The sequence below is a fragment of the Hylobates moloch genome, unplaced genomic scaffold, assembly GCF_009828535.3.
Source record: "Hylobates moloch isolate HMO894 unplaced genomic scaffold, HMol_V3 SCAFFOLD_2, whole genome shotgun sequence".
Lineage (NCBI taxonomy): Eukaryota > Metazoa > Chordata > Mammalia > Primates > Hylobatidae > Hylobates > Hylobates moloch.
The window spans coordinates 140,138,910-140,161,751 of NW_026652277.1; the positions used below are offsets into that span (position 1 = coordinate 140,138,910).

The window sequence follows — 22,842 nt, forward strand, 5'->3', positions numbered from 1 at the left end:
TACTTATTTTATACCAAACATTTAGCTCTTTTTGTATATATTGAGTGCTGATCACTGTGGTCATATTGTTTCTTGAGTTTGACTATAAGCATCTGGAGCTTTGAAACAGTGTCATCATTGTACAATGGAAAGGGCACATACTTTTGAGCTCAATAAAGCTTGGGTATAAATACTCTCTCCGATTTACTTGCTGTGACTGAAGAAATTAATCAACTTTTGAGTCTCAGAATCTTCTCTGGGAAAATGGGATAATAAAACCTGGTTCATTGGGTTGTTGTGAGGATTCAATAATATATGTAAAGCCCTTGGCATATATAAGGGCTCATCAAATATTACTTCCTCTATCACATGTAGGCCTCCATATATATGATTTTGCTTCAGCCAACATCCCAGTGCTGAGCACAAAGGCAGCATTCACTAAATATTTGCTTATTGGAATATATATATATGTATGTATATGTATGAATATATATGTATGTATATATGTATATATATGTATGTGTATATATAGTACTATTTTACATTTACCCAAGAAGTAAACCAATCCTATGTTGAAGTTTTGTATGTTATCTCTGACTTGTTTGTAAGTTTTTGCCTTCACATGCTGACTTTTGCAAAAAAATAAAAGTCGAATTTTGTAGACTTCATATTTTCAAAGCATTTGCACAGCCATTATAGTATTAAAGACACTCTTAATGGGTAAAAAGATAGATCTTCCCAGTCAAGAAATGGGAAAAACTGGCACTGGTGGCTAAGGAATTGCTCTAAATGACAGTACCAGTGTATTTTAATACACAGAAAAATGTCCAAGAGGCTTTATCTAAACTCAGATCTACTGACTCCTTTTCCATTGTTTTTTTCCACTATACCAATCTCTCAGGCAAAAAAGAATCTATCTGTAAAGTGTACGCAGGAACAACTATTTTAATTAACTAAAATAGTAGAAACGAGTCTATTTCTTTTTATTCTGGGTAGAGTAGGCACTTGATGACTGGATTAAAAACAGCACATGATGTATCAATTGCAGTTCCTGGTTTACAGTTTTAAGTAATACAGAGTGAGTTATTTAAACTGCTCTTTTTGATAAACATATTTTAAAGAGAGCTTTTTCTCCCAGTGAAAATGTAAGAACAAGGTTCATTATTTTTAAGAGAATTTCAATTTGGGGCCTAGCACATCATGCTTGAGAGCTGGTTTTTTCCTAATGCGAATGGATCCTTTCTTTAAAATGGTGCAAACCACACTTTGCCTGCCAAACTTATGACTCAAAGGCCCTGAAGGGTTTTTGTAGCCTCCCAGCCACAGCCAAGAAACCATAAGCTGTTTCCACGTGAAATATCCAAACACGGTCTCCCAAGCCGAATGTCTGCTACCATCAAGGCTTCTGTATAAAAGGCAAATTAGCAGGCAGCGCCCCCTTCTGCTCCCACCCCCTTCTGCTCCCACCCCCTTCATGTCAGCAGCAGCCAATCGCTTTTCTCTGTCGTGTAGTCGGCCCCTGGGATTGGCCAGGGACGGAACCGGCGCGGAACCACTGCGCGCACAGGCGGAGCGCAGAGACTTGTCCGTCACGTGCGGCCGCCCGGCCTCTGGGCCTCGCCGCGCGCCTGGCGGGGTTGGGGGGCGGGGACCAAGATGTGCTGCGCCTGCGTTGTGGGCGTTCTCGGGGAGCTGCTGCCGTAGCTGCCGCCGCCGCTACCACCGCGTTCGGCTGTAGAATTTGGAATCCTTGCGCCGCGTTAACAATGAAGCAGAGTTCGAACGTGCCGGCTTTCCTCAGCAAGCTGTGGACGCTTGTGGAGGAAACCCACACTAACGAGTTCATCACCTGGAGCCAGGTACGGTCAGGCCACGGCGGCCTCTGAACCCCCTGAATAACCGCCTTCTCACTCGCTCTCCTGTGGGGTGGTCTCTCGCGGCCTTGCGGCTCGACGCTGTCTGCGAGGCCCGCGGTGCGGGGCCTTGGCGTTCGGCCTCGCGGGGGACCCCCTTTATTGTTCGCTCGGGGAGCCGCGGGGGCCCGGCCGGCAGCGCCGCTCGCCTCAGGCCGCGGTGGGGGAGGGGCGGCCCGCGCGGAGCGTAGCGGCCCAGGCAGCCCCTTAACGGACCGGTCCGCGTTCGGAACCGGCCTGGCGTCGCGAGGGGAATCGGCGAGCCCAGGGCGCGGGAGCCTCTTTACTGCACACTCATCCTCCGTCCTACCGCGCGGCTCAGGGGTTACAAATCGCAGAGGGGACAGGGAACCCAGGGCCAGGATCATCAACGTGGGGCTTTATAGGAGGCGATTTTTACCTCAGCGACCGATCACCCCCCGCCATTCCCTCAACACTGCTTTGCATCTGGGATCTTTATGTGGAGAGCAGTCAGGGAAATAGACATATGTTCAAACGCAGGTTACTGCTTATCAGTTGGTTTTAAAAATATATAGAAATTCTTTTGAGATTCTGTGCTATTTGTATAATCGGATTATTAGGATTGTTTTAATAAAGTACTAATAGGTGGTCAGTAACTTAGTAGTTACTAAATTTCGCTGAACAGTTACCAGCGGAGGGGCATATCGATGTGTTGATTATTGGTTTGATCTCAACTCTGCTTCTAAACAAGGATGACCTTAGTCCAGCCCTTTATCTTGTCTGGCCTAAGTTAAATCGTTCATAAGGTGGATGGGTTGCCTAGGTGACCCAAGACCTATTTCAGTTCCAAATACAAGATTCTAGGCAGAATGATTATTTACATCCACAGTACATGTGCATTAGAATACACTCCTAGGCTGTTGGAATCATTTTTATGAAGGGAAGTGGTTAACTCTTATGGTAGATGATCACCTATTGAGGCATGTTTTCATATGTGTAGTTATTGAGAAGAATAAGTGAAAACTATCTGCATAGTGCCTGGCACCTGTTAAGTGCTGAGTAAATGTTATCTCCCGTCCTCGTTTCTTTCCTGTTCTCCTCCTATTATGGGAACTCTCAGTTTTATTTACTTTTATCTTAACAGGGAGTGAGCACCATGTTAAGACCCTGAAGTTTTGACTTCTGCAATACCATAGCTTGCCTTGTGTTATTATTTGTTCTTTTTTCTGACTTCCTTCTAGGATTTAATTTTTGTGTGTTCCTTATGAGCAAATGAGTTATCCTTTTAGCCCCACTCCCTGCTTGGAGTTGAGTAAGGGGGCGCGAGTGTTTATATTAAGCATTTAATGAATTCTGTACAATCGTACAAAGCTAGGTGAAAATAAGAAAGCCAGCCACTAGCATGTACTTAAAATAAACACATGTCTCATGCTTTTCATCAGTTAGAAGGATTAAAAGTTGACAAGAAGGATCAGCACAGACTGTTACTCAGACACGTATTCTTGTTAAGAGATTGGACTGAGATTCTCTCCCCACGAAAGCTGACTTTATCATACCTTTTTGTCTTTTATGGGCCAGAAATAGGGGCTATATATATTGGCAGTTGCTTTTAATCAGAGTATCATGTCGGGTAGGCCTATTAAATTCTGATTAGTAACAGTGTTTTAATAACATTCTTATTTTCTGAGCAGTGTCAAATGTGGAGAGTTTCGTACTGATCCGTAAATGAATCATTCTATGAGTTCTAAGCCAAATAAACAGGGCACTTAACCATTTTTTAATCCCATTATAACTTTAAGCTTATGTGTTAACTAATTTTATAATATGCCAATGGGACAATCAAAATGTAAGCTCAGTGAGATCACTGTGCCAGAGACACACTAGGTGTTTAATAATTGTTTGATGAATAAATGAGATCCCTCGAAAATGAAATGGAGTGGTAGGAATGGTGAAGATAAAATTATTTTTGAAATGAATCTTAGAGATCATCTGGGTTAGCCTTATGATTGTATAGATGAGGATTTGAGGATTGGACAGGTGAGATTATTTATCCATAATTATACAGCTCGCCAAGATTGGAGATAACACCCTAACATAAGCTTGTCCAACCCGAGGCTCACATGTGGCCAAGGATGGGTTTGAATGCGGCCCACACAAATTCATAAAGTTTCTTAAAGAAACATGAGATATTTTTGCAATTTTGCTTTTAAGCTCATCAGCCATCATTAGTGTTAATGTATTTTATGTGTGGCCCAAGACAGTTCTTCTTTCAGTGTGGCCCAGGAAAACCAAAAGATTGGACACCCCTACCCTAATAGATGTCTGAGCTCCCAGATCAGTCTTCCACCAATAGAACTAGACTTAATACAAGTTGACATATTTAGTTTTATACCAAAATGTTGCTTGCCACAAGTCAATGGACAATTCTGAATAAATGTTGTCTAGGGCTAAGCCTAGTTGCTTGGGCAGCTGTCTCACTCGTGCTCTCCATGGATTTTTCTAAAAGCAGTGCTAACACTGAAAAGTAAAACTTTAACAATAATGTTAGGTGGAAAAACCAAAATAAGTTACTTTCATCTTTCTCTTTTCTTTGATGAATAAATGAAATCCCTAGAAAATGTAATGAGAGTGGTAGGAATGACGATATAATAGTCCTCAACAGGCTTTGAATTTCTAAGTGGCAGAGACTATATCACGCTATATCACATTCGTTTTTTTTTTTTTTTTTTTTGTGGTAGAGTATCACTCTGTCACCCTGGAGTACAGTGGCACGATCTCAGCTCACTGCAACCTCTGCCTCCTGGGCTCAAACGATTCTTCTGCCTCAGCGTCTCGAGTAGTTGTAATTACAGATGCGCACCACCATGCCTGGCTAATTTTTGTATTTTTAGTAGAGACAGTGTTTCACCATGTTGGCCAGGCAGTCTCAAACTCCTGACCTCAAGTGATCCGCCCGTCTTGGCCTCCCAAAGTGTTCAGATTACAGGCGTGAGCCACCGGCACCCAGGTACTCTCACCTTTTAAAGTTGCTATTTATGGTGGTTTCTGGTTTCCTTCAAACTTGTGTTGTGTTTCTGTTGAGGTAATTTAGCATTTATACTATGAAAATCATTGAGAACTTTTAGAAGAAGCCATTGTTTTGGGAACCAGACAACCTTTTGTGCAATTTTTTTTTTCAATGGTGGAAAATAATTTATTTCTCTATCTTGAGTGTAAGGCAAGAGAAAAAAACTTTTACCAACTGTGTTTTGGAAAACACAGTTGGTAATATCTCTGGATAATATCTCTGGAGACTTACATAACTTTAATTTTCCTTGAAATTTGCAATATGACAAAATTGAAAAGTGAAATAATACCTCTCACCATTAAATACGAGAATATAATAATCTGAACAATTGAAATTATACTTAAATGTGTTATTGACTCTAAAATAATAGAAATGCCTTAATTCCAGACTGTCTTTAAGAAAGCATAATGTAGCTAGGCGTGGTGGCTCATGCCTGTAATCCCAGCACTTTGGGAGGCCAAGATGGGCAGATTGCTTGAGCTCAGGAGTTTGAGACCAGCCTGGGCAACATGGTGAAACTCTGTCTCTACAAAAAAATACAGGGAGTAGCCAGGTATGGTGGCGTGCATCTTTAGTCCCAGCTACTCAGGAGGCTGAAGAGGGAAGATGGCTTGAGCCCACGAGGCAGAGGTTGCAGTGAGCTGAGATCACACCACTGCAAGCCAGCCTGAGCAACAGAACGAAATCCTGTCTCAAAACAACAACAACAGAAAAAAAACAGAAAGAAAAGAAAGTATGTTTTACATATTTCCATTTTCCCGTTACTCTTCTGAAAAACAAAAATGAAAAGTTTCATTTTTTTTTAACATTTCCTTTAAATGTAAAATTTTATATAACTGTTCTTGACTTTGGTAGTCTGTTGTCAGAATCAAGTACAGAGATTGTACTGTCAGACGACCTAAAGCTGTTTTAAATCTTAAGTGTCCTAAAGAGAGGGCACATATTAGCTTGGAAGCAACTGGTGAAACTTGATATTCAGAGACAAGGCTGTAGAGGTTAAATGAAGTTATATAGTAAAAAACAGCCTTTACAAGTTAATGAAATGTTATAACCCATGTATGCTGAAGTGAAGCAGTATAAAAGAAGGAAAGAACTGGAAGGTCATCCTTTTGTCAGTGTTGTTCCCTTTGTCTCTGTTCTTCAGATTGTTTGAGAAAATGAAGTGATTTCCATCAAAGACTTCATACCCAGCTTTTCCCCCTTTTTGTGCCCTTTGGCATTCTCTGCTTCTCTATCTGCCTCATGTCAGCAGAGATGAATTAGGAAGTAGGTAGGAGGGAGAGAGAGCAAAAACAGAATTTTTCCATTGTTTTCTAGCTGTTTTGGATGAATTTGAGCAGTAGGCCCTTGGACTTCACAAAGTGCTAGTATTGTTTTGAACATCCCAGCAACCATTGCATTATATTAGTATTGCAAAGTGAAAATAAGAAAGACTACAAGTGTGGGAGGATGGGGGTAAAATTCAACTTAGATAGACCTGCAGAAAAGTTGAAAGATTGATTTTCAAGTATTTTTATTTGTATATATAAGAGAAAGAATTAGCTAAAGACTCTAAAAGAGTGGCTGGTGCATATTAAAAATTATAGATTGGTAAGTCACAAATTTCCAAAAAATGTTTTAAAGTAATGTGGCTGAAGTATTAGATTATTAGGAATATTTTGAGTGTTCTAACAAGAGTGCCAAAAGGTTAATTTGGAGAGTAACGACTGTTTCTACTCTTTGGACCCTTGCCAATGTTTGTGGGTAAGGTTTAAGGAGAAGATGCCTATCTTTCCCACCTCACTCAGTAGTAGTTTTCTCATCCTTGTAAAATACTTAGAGAGGGAGATTCTGTGTTGTATTGCTTGAACCTCACAGATTTAAAAGACAGGAAGGTGAATATTTGCACTCAAAGAAGTCATTTACTAATTTTAGAATAGAGACTGAGGGAATACAATAAGCAGAGATAGAGTGATGTGAATGAATAAGGAGTGTATGTGAGAGAGAGTGAGCACAGGTATAGCAAGAGATTATTGTCGTCTCCCTATTTTATATAATCAAATAGTTGAAATTCTAAAAATTCAGTTTATTTGGCCAAAGATTAATTTAGTCAGTCACAAATATTTGTTATTAATCTGTTATGACCTAATAGTGTGCTAGGTATTAGGAATTCATTCAGTAGTGAACCAAAGTGCCGGCCTTTATGGAGCTTACATTTGAGCGGTGGATATCAATAAATAGTAAGCAAATACAAGCTGGGTATGGTGGTGCATGTCTGTAGTCCCAGGTACTGGGGAGGCTGAGTTGGGAGGATTGCTTGAGCCCAGGAGTTTGAGACTAGCTTGGGCAACATACTGAGACCCCTGTCTCTTAAAAAAAAAAAAAAAATTAAAAGCAAGCAAAACACAATCGATACAATTTCGGTTAGTGATAAATGCCTTTAAAAAAACAAGATAAACTGTGTGTTGGTTAAGATGCAATCATAAGTCAGAAGCCACAGGTATTTTCAAGAGGGTAAGTTTAATAGAGTTACTGACTGTATCAGGGAAATTAAAGAAAATTTAAAGAATACAGGAATAGTTTTAAGAAGCAGCCACTATTGATAGGGCTGAGATAGAGTGCCCAAGTAAGAACCCTTTTTGCCAAGGCTAATATTCTTACCTTATTGGAAAAAATATGGCCATGACTCAGTAGCAGAGAAGTCACTGGTGTTGCTCTGGTGGAACTTACTGGAAATGCATCCTTCAAAACTTGCTGGGAAATATGCCCTCTAGGTCAGGGGTTGGCAAACTATAGTCTTTTTGCCAGCTGTTTTATAAATAAAGTTTGAATAGAACACAGCTATGCCCAATCTATTTACATATTGTCTATATCTGCTTTCTCACTACAAAGTTAGAATTATGATGTTATAATCTGCAAGCCTAATTTACTATTTGTCCCTTTAAGAAAAAGTTTATAAATCCCTGTTCTGGAGTACCCTAAAAAACTGTTTATGGGGAGATATCTTGTTAGAGATACTCTACTTTGAAACCTCCCAAGGGAGAGGAAGCACCAGGGAAAGCTGATGGTCTTTGAGTGTTGCTGACCACAATTAATATCAAGAGCTAGGCACTGGAGAACTTGCCTCCGCTGCAGAAGCTTGCCAAGGATACATGAGTCAGGAAAAAGAACTCCTTTTTCTTGTAATATCTCTCTTTTATCCCCTGCTGACAAACCTTAACATCATGGCACCTAGAAAAAGAAAGATATTTATTTAAGGAACCCAGCTCTATGTTTGTAGAGCAGACAATGAAGAATGAATTTGGAGCAATAAATTGATAACTGGCCTATAAACAGACTAGGATTTGTGCATATTTTAGGTAAGGTGATGAGGAAAGCCTCTCCAAGGAGATGATGTTTGAGGAGAGATCTAAATGATTAGAAAAGATGGGCCAAAGGGGAATGACAAAAGGAAAGGCCTTGAATGTGGCTGTTCAAGGAAGCAGGAAGGCCCATGTGATTAGAGTATCTTTAGGGAATTAGGAGAGTGAGGGTAGGGAGGTAGGCAGGAGCAGATGGTATAGGGCCCTAGATCTACAGTAAGAAGATTGGAAATGAGGGGACCAGTTAGAAGACTATCACAGTTTTCCTATATGGTATTGAAAATATTGGTGGCTGAGTCTAAGGTAGCAGCAGTCAAGGTATTGAAAAGTAGCTTTGAAATCTTTGAAGGCAAAGCTGCAGGATTTGCTGATAAATTGACTATGGTTGGAGGAACGACAAAAATGATTCATAAATTTGGTTTGAACTACAGGATAAATCCATTTGCTGAGGAAAGATATGTTAGAGATTCTTTTTGGCATATTAACTTTGAGATTAAAAATGGATCTCTAGTAGTATTTGAAACAACTTGAAAATTGTTTAATTTTTCTTAACTTTGACCGTGCCTAGTCATATGGCCACACCTAATTTCAAAAGAGATGAGGAAGTGCAGTGTTAGAAAAAAAACAGGACTATTTTTGAACAGCTTGACTGACTTCCACACTCCAAGATGTCCAAGTGGAAATGTTGAATAGGTTGTTGAGTATAAGACTTTGGCATTCAGGGTGGAGTTTGGACCTTGTAACTGGTAAAGCCAGGAGACTTAATGAAATCATCTTCTGTGAAGATAGAAGGAACCAAAAGATGTATTATTCCAACATTTAGAGAGTATGAAGACAAAAGCCAGCAAAGGAGGCTGAGACGGAACTGTGAAAAAGAAGGAAAATCAAGGGAGTGAACCCACAGAAGTTAATGAAAGAAAATGGCTCAGGAAAGAGATCAACTGTGTTACGTGCTGTTAGGAATATTCTTGTATATCTCTCCTGGTGTATATAAGCAAGAGTTTCTCTAAGGTCTGTACACTCACATGAATTGCTGGGATATAGGATATGAAATGTCTAACCTCAAGATAGTGCGAATTATCTTCCAAAGAGATCACACCAGCTTATTCCGCTATTAGCCATGTATGAGATTTTCTGTTAATCTACCTCTTCAAAACTGTGTATTAGTTATTGTTCTTACTTTTTACCAATCTAATTGATGTAAAGTATTGTCTCAATGAGGTTTTGATTTATATTTTCTTGATTATTAATGAGGTCTAAAACCTTTTCACGTTTGTTGGCCATTTGTGTTTCCTGTTCTGTGAAATGTTTGTTTTGCCATTTTTCTGTTGGTTTTTTATTGTTTGTGAGAATTCCTATATATTCTACATATTCGAGTTTATGTTTTGGCCATATCTTCCAGTTTGTGGCTTTTTACGTTTTAGTTGTCTAGCACCTTTACTGAGTAGTTCTTCCTTTTCCAATGATCTATATTGCCACTTCTGTCTTAATGTCGCAAGTACATATAAATATTGTCTTAATCAGTTGGGCTGCTGTAGCAAAAGATCATAGACCAGGTGGCTTCAACAACAGGAATTTATTTTTTACAGTTCTGGAGGCAGAGAAGTCCAAGATGAAGGCGCTGGTCATTTCAGCTCCTGTGTTAGAGCTTTCTCTGCTTTGCAGACAGCTGCCTTCTCTCTGTGTCTTCCCAATGGCATAGAGAGAGAGAGAGAGACAGAGAGACAGAGAGAGAGAGAGAGACTGTGTGTGTGTGTGTGTTCTGGTCTCTCTTATCTTATAAGGACACTAACCTAACCTGGGAGTCCTATCTTCATTACCTCCTCTGAACCTAATTACCTCCCAAAGGCCCCACCTCCAAATACCGTATCAGGGGCAAGGGTTTCAACATAGAATTTTGGGGGACACAAACATTCAGTGGTTTTGTTTCTGGAGTCTTTATGCCATTCCATTGGACAATTTATCCTGTGCCTGTCTTCTGCTGTCTTAATTACTATAGCTTCAGAAAAAGTCTTTTGGTAGGGTAATCTATTCTTCAGGAGTGCCTTAAGTATTTTTGGTCTTTAGCTCTTTCACATACGTTTTAAAATCAAGTTCCATAAAAAAAAAAGCCTTTTGGATTTTTGCTGCAATTGCATCAAAACTATATAAATCAGATTAGGGAAAATCCATATCTCTGTGTTGTGTATTCTCATGACAAGGCATATTTCTAAATTCATTTTGTTGATTTATGTTTGCTATTAGGCCTTGTGGATCTTTGTTGATTTTCTTCCTGGATATCTTATGTATGTTGTAAATGGTGTTCTTGACTTAAAAAAATAGATTTCTAGCTGTTGCTGGTAATTAGAAATACAAGTAATTTTTGTATATTGATAATAAATCAGTGAGCAAATCGTTTTACTGATTTCAGTTTTCTGAGTACACCCATAGTGTCTGTGATTGACATTTATTTTCTTCCTTTCAGACCTTTATGCCTTCCGTTTTTCTTTTGGCAGTAACTAAGAGTGAATAGAAGCAATTATCATGGGATTCTGGCTTTGTTCTTAATTTTTAAAGGGAATGTTTTTAATGTTTCCCCCTTACTAGCTGTTAGAATGAGAGTTTTTAACTTCATTTTTTTTTTTTTTTTTTTGACATCAGATGTAGTCGGGTAACTTAGTGGGGAAGGGACTTGCTAGAATGGAAGACACAAGGAAAGATTGACTTCGGGGGAAACAGGAAATGGGTTGAGAACATACTGAGTTAAAGAACAGTGTAAAAAATGTAAACAATTTTAAATTGAAGTGTGTAATTTGAGATGATCAGGGACAGAGCTGTAGATGTGTTTATCATCATATAAAATAAAGTCAGTAATAAGATACCGTACTGTGGATGAGGAAAGAATATGAATGGTGCCATGATCAAGGATAAAAACCTGGAAAACACAGCTACCTCTTGATAGGTGGAAGAAAATTGAAAGGAAATATGAGAGGTAAGAGACTCAACAGTGTTTAGCGTCAAAGCCCAGAGAGTAGAACATTTAAGGAGGAGATTGTTAGTTGTACCAAATGAAATGCCACAGAGAGGTGTAGGAAGATCAGGACTGAAAAGAGGGCATTGAATTTGATATTTGACATTTTAGAAATCTGGTTTCAGTCGAGTGAGGGAACCAAAAGCAGTTTTCAGTGAGAGTAAGTGGATGGTCCTGAATTGGAGAAGGGGGGTTTAAAATACCTGCTTGTTAAATTTTGCAGTTAAGGAAAAGACAAATGGGTAGATTGAAAAAGAAGGCGTGAAGAGGGAAAGTTCTTTTAAGATAGGAAAAGATGTCTGCATTTTAATTTTGATAATTACCTAGTTGCCAATACTGGTTATTGTCAAGGGTTGTAAATTTAATCTAATAAGGGAAAATCATTATTTGTTTTGCTCTACATTCTTCATTTATGAGTCTGGGTCTCTTCTAAATTTCACAATGTGTTTTTCTTCAAAATTGTGTTTCTGTTAGGAAGAAAGTAGAGGACAGTAGAGAGAGAGTAGGAAGCTAGCAGTCTCCATGGATAAATTTATATTTTATCTGTATGTCTTCTGGGTTTATTATGTCATGTCTCCAAAAGCTTGGTTGTAAAGAGTGAGATGACATTGAGCTCTTATTTTTCTTCCCAAATGGAAAATTTCTTAATCCTTTTCTGTCCTGATTAACCCCCTATTTGAATGCCATCTTGACTTACTACTTGGTAAATTCTCAGATAGATTTGCTGGTTCATCTATCCTCTCTAGTCAGTCCATTCATCTATTTAATCACTTCTTCTTTTGTACTAAATTGTTAACACTACAATTTTATAATCTATATTGGGTAGGGTTAAAATACTCCTTCTCGTTGTTCTCCATATTTTCTTGCCTGTTGTTATGTAATTATTTTTACAAATGAACTTAAGTACCTACGTTTGGTTATGATAGCATCAATTCATCTTTACTCGACAAATCATTTTTTTAATTAAGAGAGAATTTAATGTATTGATTAATTTAGAGAGAATTGACACCTTTACAATACTGCATTTGTCTTTTATATTTCTATAGTTTTAATATTTTTAAAGTTCCTGTATATTTTTAAATTTTATTTTTAGTTACTTAACATTTTTCTACTATTATTAGGATTTTTTATTCTATTTTAATTTCTAATTTTTTTAATTGTGGTAAAATATACAGAACATAAAATTAACCATTTTAAGTGCATTAAGTTAGGTTCACATTGTTAGGCAACCATTCCCACTATCCATCTCCAGAAAAATTTTTATCTTACCACACTGAAACTTTATACCCATTTCACAATAACTTCTAATTCCTTCCTCCCCGCAGCCCCTGACAACCACCATTCTACTTTTTGTCTCTGAAATTGGCTATTATGGAAACTTCATATAAGGGGAACTGTACAGTGTTTGCTCTTTTGTGACCGGCTTATTTCACAGCATAGTGTTTTCAAAGTTCTTTCCATGTTGTAGCTTGTGAGAATTTATTTTTTTAGGTGAAATAATGTTTCATTGCATGTATATACCATACTTTATCCATATATATTTCACCATGTGTTGGTGGATACTGAAGTTATTTCTACCTTTTGCCTATTGTGAAAAATGCTACTGTGAACATGGGGTACAAATATCTGTTCAAGTCGTTGCTTTTATAGTTTTTTTGTTTTTTTTTTGTTGTGTGTGTGGTTTTTTTTTTTTTTTTTTTTTTTTTTTTTTTTTTAGTAGATACCTAGGAATCGAATTGCTGGATTATATGTTCTTTGTTTAATTTTTAAAGGAACTATCATAGTGTTTTCCACAGCAACCACACTATTTTAACATTCCCACCAATAATGCACCAATATTCCAATTTCTCCACATCCTTGCCAACACTTGTTTTATGCATTTTTGATAATAGCCATTTTAATGGGTGTGAAGTGGTATATTGTTTTAGTTTTGATTTTCATTTCCCTAATGATTTGTGTTACTGACCATCTTTTTATTTGTTTATTGGCAGTTTGTGTATCTTCTTTGAAGAAATATCTACTCACGTCCTTGCTCATTTTTTATCGGGTTGTTTGGGGTTTTTTTTGTCTTTTGTTCTTTTTGAATTTTAAGAGTTCTATCTATGTTCTGGATATTAACTCCTTATGAGATATATGATTTGCACTTTCTTCTTTCCATTCTGAGGGTTGCCTTTTCAGTCTGTTGGTAGTCTTCTTTTCATAAAAGTTTTTTAGATTTGATGTAGTTCCATTTGTCTATTTTTGCTTTTGTTGCCTGTACTTTTAGTGTTACATTTAATCATTGCCAAATCTAATGTTATGCTCTACTATTGTTAAAAGTTTCTTTAGCTCTTGTGTTTAGGTCTTTGATTGATTTGAAGTGAGTTTTTATATATAGTATCAGGTAGGGGTCTAACTTCATTTTTTTGTATGTAGATATCCAGTTTTCCCAGCACCATTTGTTGAAAAGACTGTCCTTTTTTTATTGAATGGTCTTGACACTCTTGTCAAAAATCCTTTGGCAGGGTTTATTTCTGGCCTATTTTATTTCATTGGTCTATATGTTTGTCTGTATGCCAGTACCATGCTACTTTGATTACTTTATTTTTGTAGTGTTTCCAGGTGTTTGTTTTCTGTAGAGAAAAACACTAGTGACTTTTAATATTAATTTAGTAACCACATATCTTACTGAATTCTTAAAGGGTTTTTAAATTGATTGTACAAAGATACAATTATGTCTACTGCAAATAATTATAAAATGGTACTTCCTCTCAAAATCTTTTTTTTTTTTTTGGTCTTAATTGCACTAGTTTTAAAACAATGTTAATTATGCTGGCTACATAATTGTATTTCATTTTCTCATTTCTGCTTTAATGGAAATTCTAATATTTCACCATAGAGTGTGATGTGGCATTTGGTTTGAGATATGTTCCTAAACTTTTGAGGTTGACATCAAAAAGCTTAGTTGCAATTTGTTGCTTAATTGCAATTCGTTTCTTGTTCCTGTTGTCAAGAATAGAATGTTGGTCTGAAGGCATCAAGGAAGGACTGGACTACTCAAGACAGTTTTGGGATGTATAAATATATCACCATGTGTCATAGGAACTTAACTAATTTACTTTTTCTTTTCTTTTTTTTTTTTCCCCTTGCAGAATGGCCAAAGTTTTCTGGTCTTGGATGAGCAGCGATTTGCAAAAGAAATTCTTCCCAAATATTTCAAGCACAATAACATGGCAAGCTTTGTGAGGCAACTGAATATGTGTGAGTATGGACAGCAGTTTATTTGGAGTACTATTATCAGCTACTGATGAAGCCATTTTTTTTCCCATTAGGGTGATAAAGGAAAATTATTCCATACAAGCACCACCAAATTTTGACTCGTTTATTTTAGTCATTTGAATTTTGAATATTTTTCAGATGGTTTCCGTAAAGTAGTACATATCGACTCTGGAATTGTAAAGCAAGAAAGAGATGGTCCTGTAGAATTTCAGCATCCTTACTTCAAACAAGGACAGGATGACTTGTTGGAGAATATTAAAAGGAAGGTGAGCTATTGTGAACATGAGCTAATTAGGGTATTGACCTGGAGTGTGCTTGGCCAAGATTTTTATTTTAGCTGTTGAAAGTACAGAAATGCACAACTGTTCCTTGTTGGGATGAATTAGGATAATAAAGTTTTGCTTGTTTCCCTGTATTTTTTTCCTAAGTTAGCTTAAAAAAAGAAAAAAGAAAAGAAAAAAGTAAGTTCCTCCTAGAATATGAGCTCCCTGGAAGGCTTTTTCTATAGTTTGTAATTGTACATCCAGTGCCTACAATAAGTCTCTTCTAATAATATAAATATGTCCACATAGTAGGCATTCAGAAATGCATTCAGTAATATATTTTTTAATGCATAATATCTTTTGGTAAAATAAGATATTTTATTAACTCTATAGAAGGGGTGGACCATGAAAGAAAATGGCCTGGCATGAACCTCTTACTGCATAAATTTAATTAAATGTGGAATGTGGTAATAAAGAGGCTTGGGGGAAATTGCAAGGAGCTTGGCATAAGGGGAGAATAAAAGACCCTAAGATATTCCTGCTTGTGGAAACTTTTACACATTAAAAAAAAAATTTTTTTAAGTGGATTATTCCTTGCGTTCTCTCCCATTGAGCTCTGAAGTTTATTCTTTCCCTAGCATTTCATCCCGGGCTTTTGGAACCAGATCTCACTTCATGAACAGGCTACGAAAACCTCTTCTAATAGGGAAGCTTTGTATTACAATCGTGGGTGTTTACTGTTTCTTTGATTTTCTAAATTTACTTTTTCAAAGGTTTCATCTTCAAAACCGGAAGAAAATAAAATTCGTCAGGAAGATTTAACAAAAATTATAAGTAGTGCTCAGAAGGTTCAAATAAAACAGGAAACTATTGAGTCCAGGCTTTCTGAATTAAAAAGGTAAAGTTTATTTCCAAATATAATGTTAATGTGGGAATTGGGTATGTGTCTATGTGTGTTGAGTTTGGAGGTTGTCTGATGTTTTATTGTAAGTACTCATATCACTTTGTTGAAGCCAAGATCAAAAGTCATTTTTCTGCAAGTATTGGTTCCCTTTACTTTGATTTGTGGCCATTGACTTTACCCTAATGTTGTTTTAATTATGATAGTCAGAAGAAGATATAAACCTAAGCGTATCAAAACAGTTTGATGTATAAGTCTTAGCAATAAACAGTAGGTCGTTAAGAAGATGTAGGAAATATGATTCTACTTAGGTTAGCTCATATGGTGTTCATAGACAATGAGGGCATATGACATAAAAACCCTGTATGTTACCCATCCTGTGTTTAATGGTTGTCTCTTAAGGTTTCTTTGTGTGGGCTCTTAGGAAAAAGTAGGACACAAAAAAATCGGAAAACAATGATACAAGAGAGTTGCCCTGCTTGATACTTATTTCGTATAGACTTGGAAAAGTGTTATTCAGAGCTTTTATCTACGGAAAGATGCTTCATTTTATTTTACTATATTTCTTGGTACCATTATTCTAACTTGCCATACTAATAACTTGTATATAGAGTAGATGGTGTATAACTCTTCTTAGTAAGTAGCTGGAATTTTTCTGTATCCTAATAGGTGCCAAGGGCTTAAGAGTAGTTAGTTTACATATTCTCTCTTCCATATCAAATGTGGGACGTTACTTTAGTTAATCATAACTCAAATATCTTCATTAAAAGAGGAACCTATAACTTTGATTTCTTTTTTAAATAAGCTTTAGGCTTTCTCTTTTTGTGTATTTTATTTAACAACTTGTTTACTGTATGTATCTTGTGTATACTAGCTGCTCTTTGACCCAGTTCCTTGGGACCACAGTTTTAGCCCTTAAAGAAAGTGATCCCCAAATCATCTTTTGTATCTTAGAGGGAACTTTCTTCTCCTTATCTTTTTGTTTGTTTTTGTTTTTGTTTAGAGACAGTCTCATTCTGTTACCCAGTCTGGAGTGCAGTGACTTGATCTCACCTCACTGCAGTCTCCGCCTCCCGGTTCACGCGATTCTTGCGCCTCGGCCTCCGTAGTAGCTGGATTACAGGCATGTGCCAGCTAATTTTTGTATTTTTAGTAGAGACGGGGTTTCACCATGTTGGCCAGGCTGTTCTCAAACTCCTGACCTTGAGTGATCCGCCCACACCGGCCTTTCAAAGTGCTGGAATTACAGGCACGAGCCACCGCACCCAGCCCTACTTTATTTAGTAAGCAGATAACAACATTTTTTAATTTGAATCAGAAAAATACAGTAGTTATTCAGTAAATATTAAAATCTCCTTTGGTATACCCTTATATGTAAATCTCCAGTTCCTTTTGTATTAGTTTGGATTAAAGAAGATGACTTGTGGAGATTAACCAAAGATGGAAAATGAAAGCATTTAATAGGTATTCAGCATTATCTGTGCTGCTAACATTTAACAACATAATGCAGTTTCAGTTAAAAAAGGTGAACGAAGAAGAAGCTATTCATATTTGGCAAGTTATTAGTTCATTATTGGATATGCTTTTTCAGAATAACATTTTAGTGGTTTACATATGCTGTTGCTTGAGATAGATCTTAAGATAGTTTTAGAATCTGACAGACTTTAGTTTGATTTCAACACTTACCAAATTATTTGTATGATCTTGAGCAGTTCCCCTCAATTCTCTGTACCTCAGTGTCCTCATCTATAAAATAGAGATGATGACTTATTTCTTGGTGGTTTTTAGAGAAGTTTTAAATGAGTAATACACATAAAATGTCTAGCATAGTGCTTGGAGTATAGTAAATACTGGGTATATATCACTACCCTTTATTTCCTAAGGTGATTAGGAAGGCCTGAATTCACTTGGTAACCACAGTCGAAAGATTAGCTTATTTTTTTTAAGCAAAAAATAATGAGCCAGATTGTCAAAAGTAGTAAACCGCCAACTACTATATGGCTGTAGGCATATGTCTTAAGTTTCTGTGTATCTATTGCCATGAGTAGCAGATAATACACTTAAGGAATGATTCTGGTGCTGGGTGCGGTGGCTCATGCCTGTAATCGCAGCACTTTGGGAGGCCGAGGTGGGTGGATCACCTGAAGTTAGGAGTTTGAGATCAGCCTGGCCAACATGGTGAAACCCCGTTTCTACTGAAAATGCAAAAAAAAGTTAGCTGGTTGTGGCACATGCCTGTAATCCCAGCTACTTAGGAAGCTGAGGCAGGAGAATTGCTTGAACCCTGGAGGCGAAGGTTGCAATGAGCCAAGATCGTACCACTGCACTGCAGCCTGGGTGACAGAGCAAAGCTCCGCCTTTTTTTTAAAAAAAGGAATGATTCAGGAGTTGTGTCACGGTAGTTGTCATTCCTATGTAATTGAACTAAAGTTTTCTTGGTCTCTTAAATATATATAGTAAAAACAAGTGTAGTTAAGTTGTCTGGTATTCTTAATTAAAGATACTGTGGTCTGGTTTTCTGATTGACTTTTTTTTGTTTTGTTGCTTAATAAATTATAACATAGTGAGAATGAGTCCCTTTGGAAGGAGGTGTCAGAATTACGAGCAAAGCATGCACAACAGCAACAAGTTATTCGAAAGGTAAGAAGCTCTTTTCCCCAGGACCATAATTTGCATTTGTTTAATGAGTACTGTTTGTGACCCAAAAAGGTCTTTATTGAGTGTCTGTGATTGATCTTAGTTTCTTACATATTGGATGCACAGATAGAAGTAAAAAATGAAATGAAATTAAGCCAAGTGTTACATATTTTTAATAAAAAATTTCTCACTAGCTAAAGATGGTTATTCCATACTCGCAGATAATGTCTCAGTAGCTTTTAGTAAATGATCTTTTGCCTAATATAACAATTTTGAAATACTTTATTTTTATGAGCATAATTAATACACTACCAATTTCTTTTAAAATTAGAAAACATAGCCTTATTGTTTTTTTTGTTGGTTTTTATTATAAAAGGCATAGTTAAGGTCTCAGAAGATAAATGACAAATATTTTCAAATCAGTTGACCAAATTATGAGTTCAAAAAATGATTTCTCAGTGTATGCTGTTATTAGTCTGTGCAGAAAAGCAGTTAGCATAGTGTTGTAAAATGAATTTTAGATTTTAGTATCTGAGCTGAAAATTTAATAGAGGAGTTGGAATCCCTCCGTTTCGTTGTGTCCTTGTGATTTAATCTTTGCATATCAGCTTTCATTTGCTAATAAGAGATGAAACAGAGTAATTAAGGCAGCTATTTTTTGCTCATGAGTAAACTAGACTCCGAGTTTAAGCAACAGGTTTTTTGAGGGGGAGCTTCTGATTGCTCCTGCTTAGAAGGCCCTTGAACTAAAAATAGGGTTGTGACTGACAGGATCAGGGTCTAATGGAGAAGGCTTTAAAGCAAAGATGAATAGCAGTTGCAGCCTGTAGCCTACAGTCAACATAGATTTACTGTTTTTTGTTTTTTTTTTAAACAGTGTGCAGGTGAAGGTTGAATGTAGTAGAATTCAGTTCTGTTTAGTCCAAATACATATATTTTTAAAACTTTCATAGGCAACTCTAATGTGTAGCCTGGTTAAGAATAGTTGATTTAAAACAATAGATGTACCTTAACCTGTACTTTATGGAAACAGTCTGTTAATACTTTTCAGAAACAGTGTTTTGGTAATATATTAGCTTACAACACTCTATAATGTGTAGATGTTTTTTTCCTGAAAGCAAGAATAGTTGATAAAATAGCTATGTGACATTTCAGTTTTTCAGGAATGCTAACATTCTGTCTGCTAAAATTTGAGTTTGAATCTCTGTGCTTTGGTGAGTGGTGTTTATATAATGCATGATGACAACCAATAATTTTTACTCTGCTCCTGGAATTTACTCTCAGCCATGGATTAATTGAGAATAATATGTGTGATGGTCCAGTTATAGAACTTAACAGGTACAGAAGTTACATGCTGTGAATGTTAGATGCCTTATCTTCTTCAGATAAAAATCCCTGTGTAATGTGATCCAGAAGTGGCAAAAGAGAACTGAGATGTAGAATAAATTTAATTTAGGCAGTGATTGATGTTCTTATAAATTCAACCTGAAATTTTTAGAATTTTCCCATAACATTTATTAATTAAAAAAACTGAAGTTGAGTTGTATCATAGATATCTTTAAGCTTACATATTGTCTTTTCACTAGCTCTTAACATTTTCTCTTGAATAAGCAATTTAGTGGCTACCCTCCTTTTCATAGACTCTAATACTATGAAATTCTTCAGTTAAAATGTCTATATTTTTGTCCATTGAAAAATTGATATTGATTATAAGGCAGACCATCTATTAGTAGCTTTTTTTGTGAGGAAGTGCTCACTGTTAGAAGCTATACAATAGATATTTTTAATTGATAATACTCTATTTAATCATGTAACTTCACAAAGCTTATAAGCACACTTTCTGCACAGAGTCTAAATAGTGCTCCAATAAATTTTGGCTTTTATTCATAGCTTCTCAGTGATATACTACTTTTTATAGTTTACCATATGATCCTCACCTTTTATAACACCTTTAGGAAATTGGCAATGTAATTTCAAGACATACTCTAAGCCAGTGGTTCTTATACTCACATCAGTATCCAGTCACACTAAAGGGTTTTCTAAACATACTGGATCCCATGATCCAAATTTCAGATTCAGCAATTCTGTAGGATTGAGAATTTAACATATCCAAAGTTCCTAAGCTAGTGTTGTTGGTATTATGGGCCACACTTTAAGAAACACTACTATAAAATATGAAAGCTTGTTTGTGTGTCTTGACAATTTTCTTTCTAAATTTAATTAAATATTAAAGATTCGCTTCCCTTGTCAGTAGGAAGTTTTGACAGATAGGTCTCGACATTAATCTATAGAATCAGGCAATAAACTTTTATCTTTTTCTTTTTTTTTCTTTGGTTGCAAGCAGAGTTTGTTTGTTTGTTTAGAAATGGAGCATCACGATGTTGCCCAGGCTGGTCTCCAACTCCTGGGCTGAAGCAATCCTCTTACCTAGGCTTCCTAAAGTGTTGGGATTACAGGCATGAGCCACCATGCCTGGTCCGTCACCTTTTTCTAACTCGAAAATTTTATGATTATTCTAAAGGAACTGACAGTTTCTTTTGCCTCTGTTACCTGGTATAAGACAAATGTTGCCTATCAAACACCAGTTTTCTCTTTTGTACCATAATGTAATCTTCAAAGTATTTGAAGTAAAAAAGTTGGGATCTATAGCCAGGCAAGTTTGGTACTTATCACCAAAACAAATAAACTGCCTGGAAGCTGGTTTGTTTCTTTAGACAGCAGTTCTAAGGTGTGTCCAGATTTCAAGTGTTAGTATGTGAGAAATTATGAGACTTAGAATAGAGGACAAATTATTATATGAATTTGTTTTATAAGACTTGGTAATAGTGACAAAAGAATTAACAGTATAATGAAATAATTTTTGTTTATATTTTTTTCAGATTGTCCAGTTTATTGTTACATTGGTTCAAAATAACCAACTTGTGAGTTTAAAACGTAAAAGGTAAGTTTTTATGATAAAGTATTATGTCCTGTATATAGACAGTCAGACTTTTTAGTGTTTAACCATGAGTAGCCTACATTTGCTGAGTATGTGCTTGTTGTCCCAAAAGAACAATTCTCCTTTGTTAAATTATACTCTTAAAATCTCTAGAGTGGTATTATTTTTTAGTTTTATCATTCTGCTGATGTTTGTGAGAGATAAGGATAGCCTAAATGGTCACTTTATAGACATACATACAGTTAATACAAAATACTCACTTTTCATTCACATTATTAAAGTAGCATTAGAAGGCCTGAGGGAAATTTTTAAAAAGAGGCCATATGTTCAAAAAAAAAATGAAAATTTGTTTTACTTGACCTCTCTTAGTTTAAGCCACTCATAGTCTTTTTAAATCTGTATCTCAACCATGGGTTGTGATACCTGTAAATGTCAGTAGCTACTATCATCACAGCTAAAACATTAGAAGAATAATGGACAAAAGGAATAATTGGAAGGAAAAAATGATCTGTAACACTAAGATTTGGGGAAAACTTGATTATGATCAGAGCTTTATGGCCTTAACTACTTCCACTAATTAGTTCTTATGATATTATCTATTTTTTCTATATAAATACAGTTCATAGAGTTGTGTGGTTCAGTAAGCAATGAAGTATAACTGGAAAGAATAGTTTATTATAACAAAAAGAGTGTAGAAAAGTGGAGAACTGAAAGTCCCAGATACTCTCATCCAGCAGTTTCTGTTCCTAAGGTGCAATCATTTTTAAGTTTATTTATTGTTACTGAAATTTTTTATTGATTATTAAAGTGAATGTGCATGTGTGTGTGTTTGGGTAAGTTAATAGAGGGAGTTTAAATTCCTTGTATGTTTGCTTCACTGAACTGCATATTCTTCTGGTTTTCAGGCCTCTACTTCTAAACACTAATGGAGCCCAAAAGAAAAACCTGTTTCAGCACATAGTCAAAGAACCAACTGATAATCATCATCATAAAGTAATTTTTTAGTTAGAGTCTATTTTATATTTATTTTCTCACACTAAATTTTATTATGGCAGTGTTTCATGCATTCAAAGAAGTGTGGTGAATAACAATTCAAGTGTTCATCCCACAGCTTTGTTAAATTGTGACTTTTTTATTATTTGCTTTAGATTATTGTAAGAAATAAATCATTACAAATCTAGTTGTTCCAGTTGCCTGTTTCCAAGTTTTTCTCTCTCCCCCTCTCTTGTCTCCCCTCTTTACTCTCCCCGCTTACCCTAGAGGTAATCACTATCTTGAATTAGTATCTATCATTCTCATGGCCATTTTGTATGTGTGAATCCAGGAGCAGTACTTGGTATTATTTTGCATATATCTAAACTTCATATAAATAATATCATTTTGTGCGTATCATTTTACAGTGTGGCTTTTTTTTTAACTTGGTGTTGCTTTTGAGATTTATTAAACACAGCGATTTAGTTTATTCATTTCTTTTTTTGTTTGTTTCGTTTTGTTTTTTTTTGTTTTTGTTTTTGTTTTTTTTGAGATGGGGTTTCACTCTGTCACCCAGCCTGGAGTGCAGTGGTACGATCTTG

General features: G+C 36.2%; 1 protein-coding gene across 2 annotated transcripts in view; it reads left to right on the forward strand.

The window, feature by feature from the left end:
- Positions 1–1,559: 1,559 nt before the first annotated feature.
- The window catches only part of HSF2 (heat shock transcription factor 2), a 33,460-nt gene continuing 12,177 nt past the window's right edge, over positions 1,560–22,842 (forward strand). Inside the window, exons 1-7 of one of the 2 annotated variants that reach the window (XM_032157973.2) lie at positions 1,560–1,838; positions 14,403–14,511; positions 14,668–14,795; positions 15,566–15,690; positions 18,258–18,333; positions 21,210–21,271; positions 22,174–22,261. In XM_032157973.2, the coding sequence (XP_032013864.1) occupies positions 1,746–1,838; positions 14,403–14,511; positions 14,668–14,795; positions 15,566–15,690; positions 18,258–18,333; positions 21,210–21,271; positions 22,174–22,261 (681 nt within the window). In that variant the 5' untranslated portion in view covers positions 1,560–1,745. The remainder of the gene's footprint in view (positions 1,839–14,402; positions 14,512–14,667; positions 14,796–15,565; positions 15,691–18,257; positions 18,334–21,209; positions 21,272–22,173; positions 22,262–22,842) is intronic. The other variant, XM_032157966.2, reaches the window with a different exon arrangement.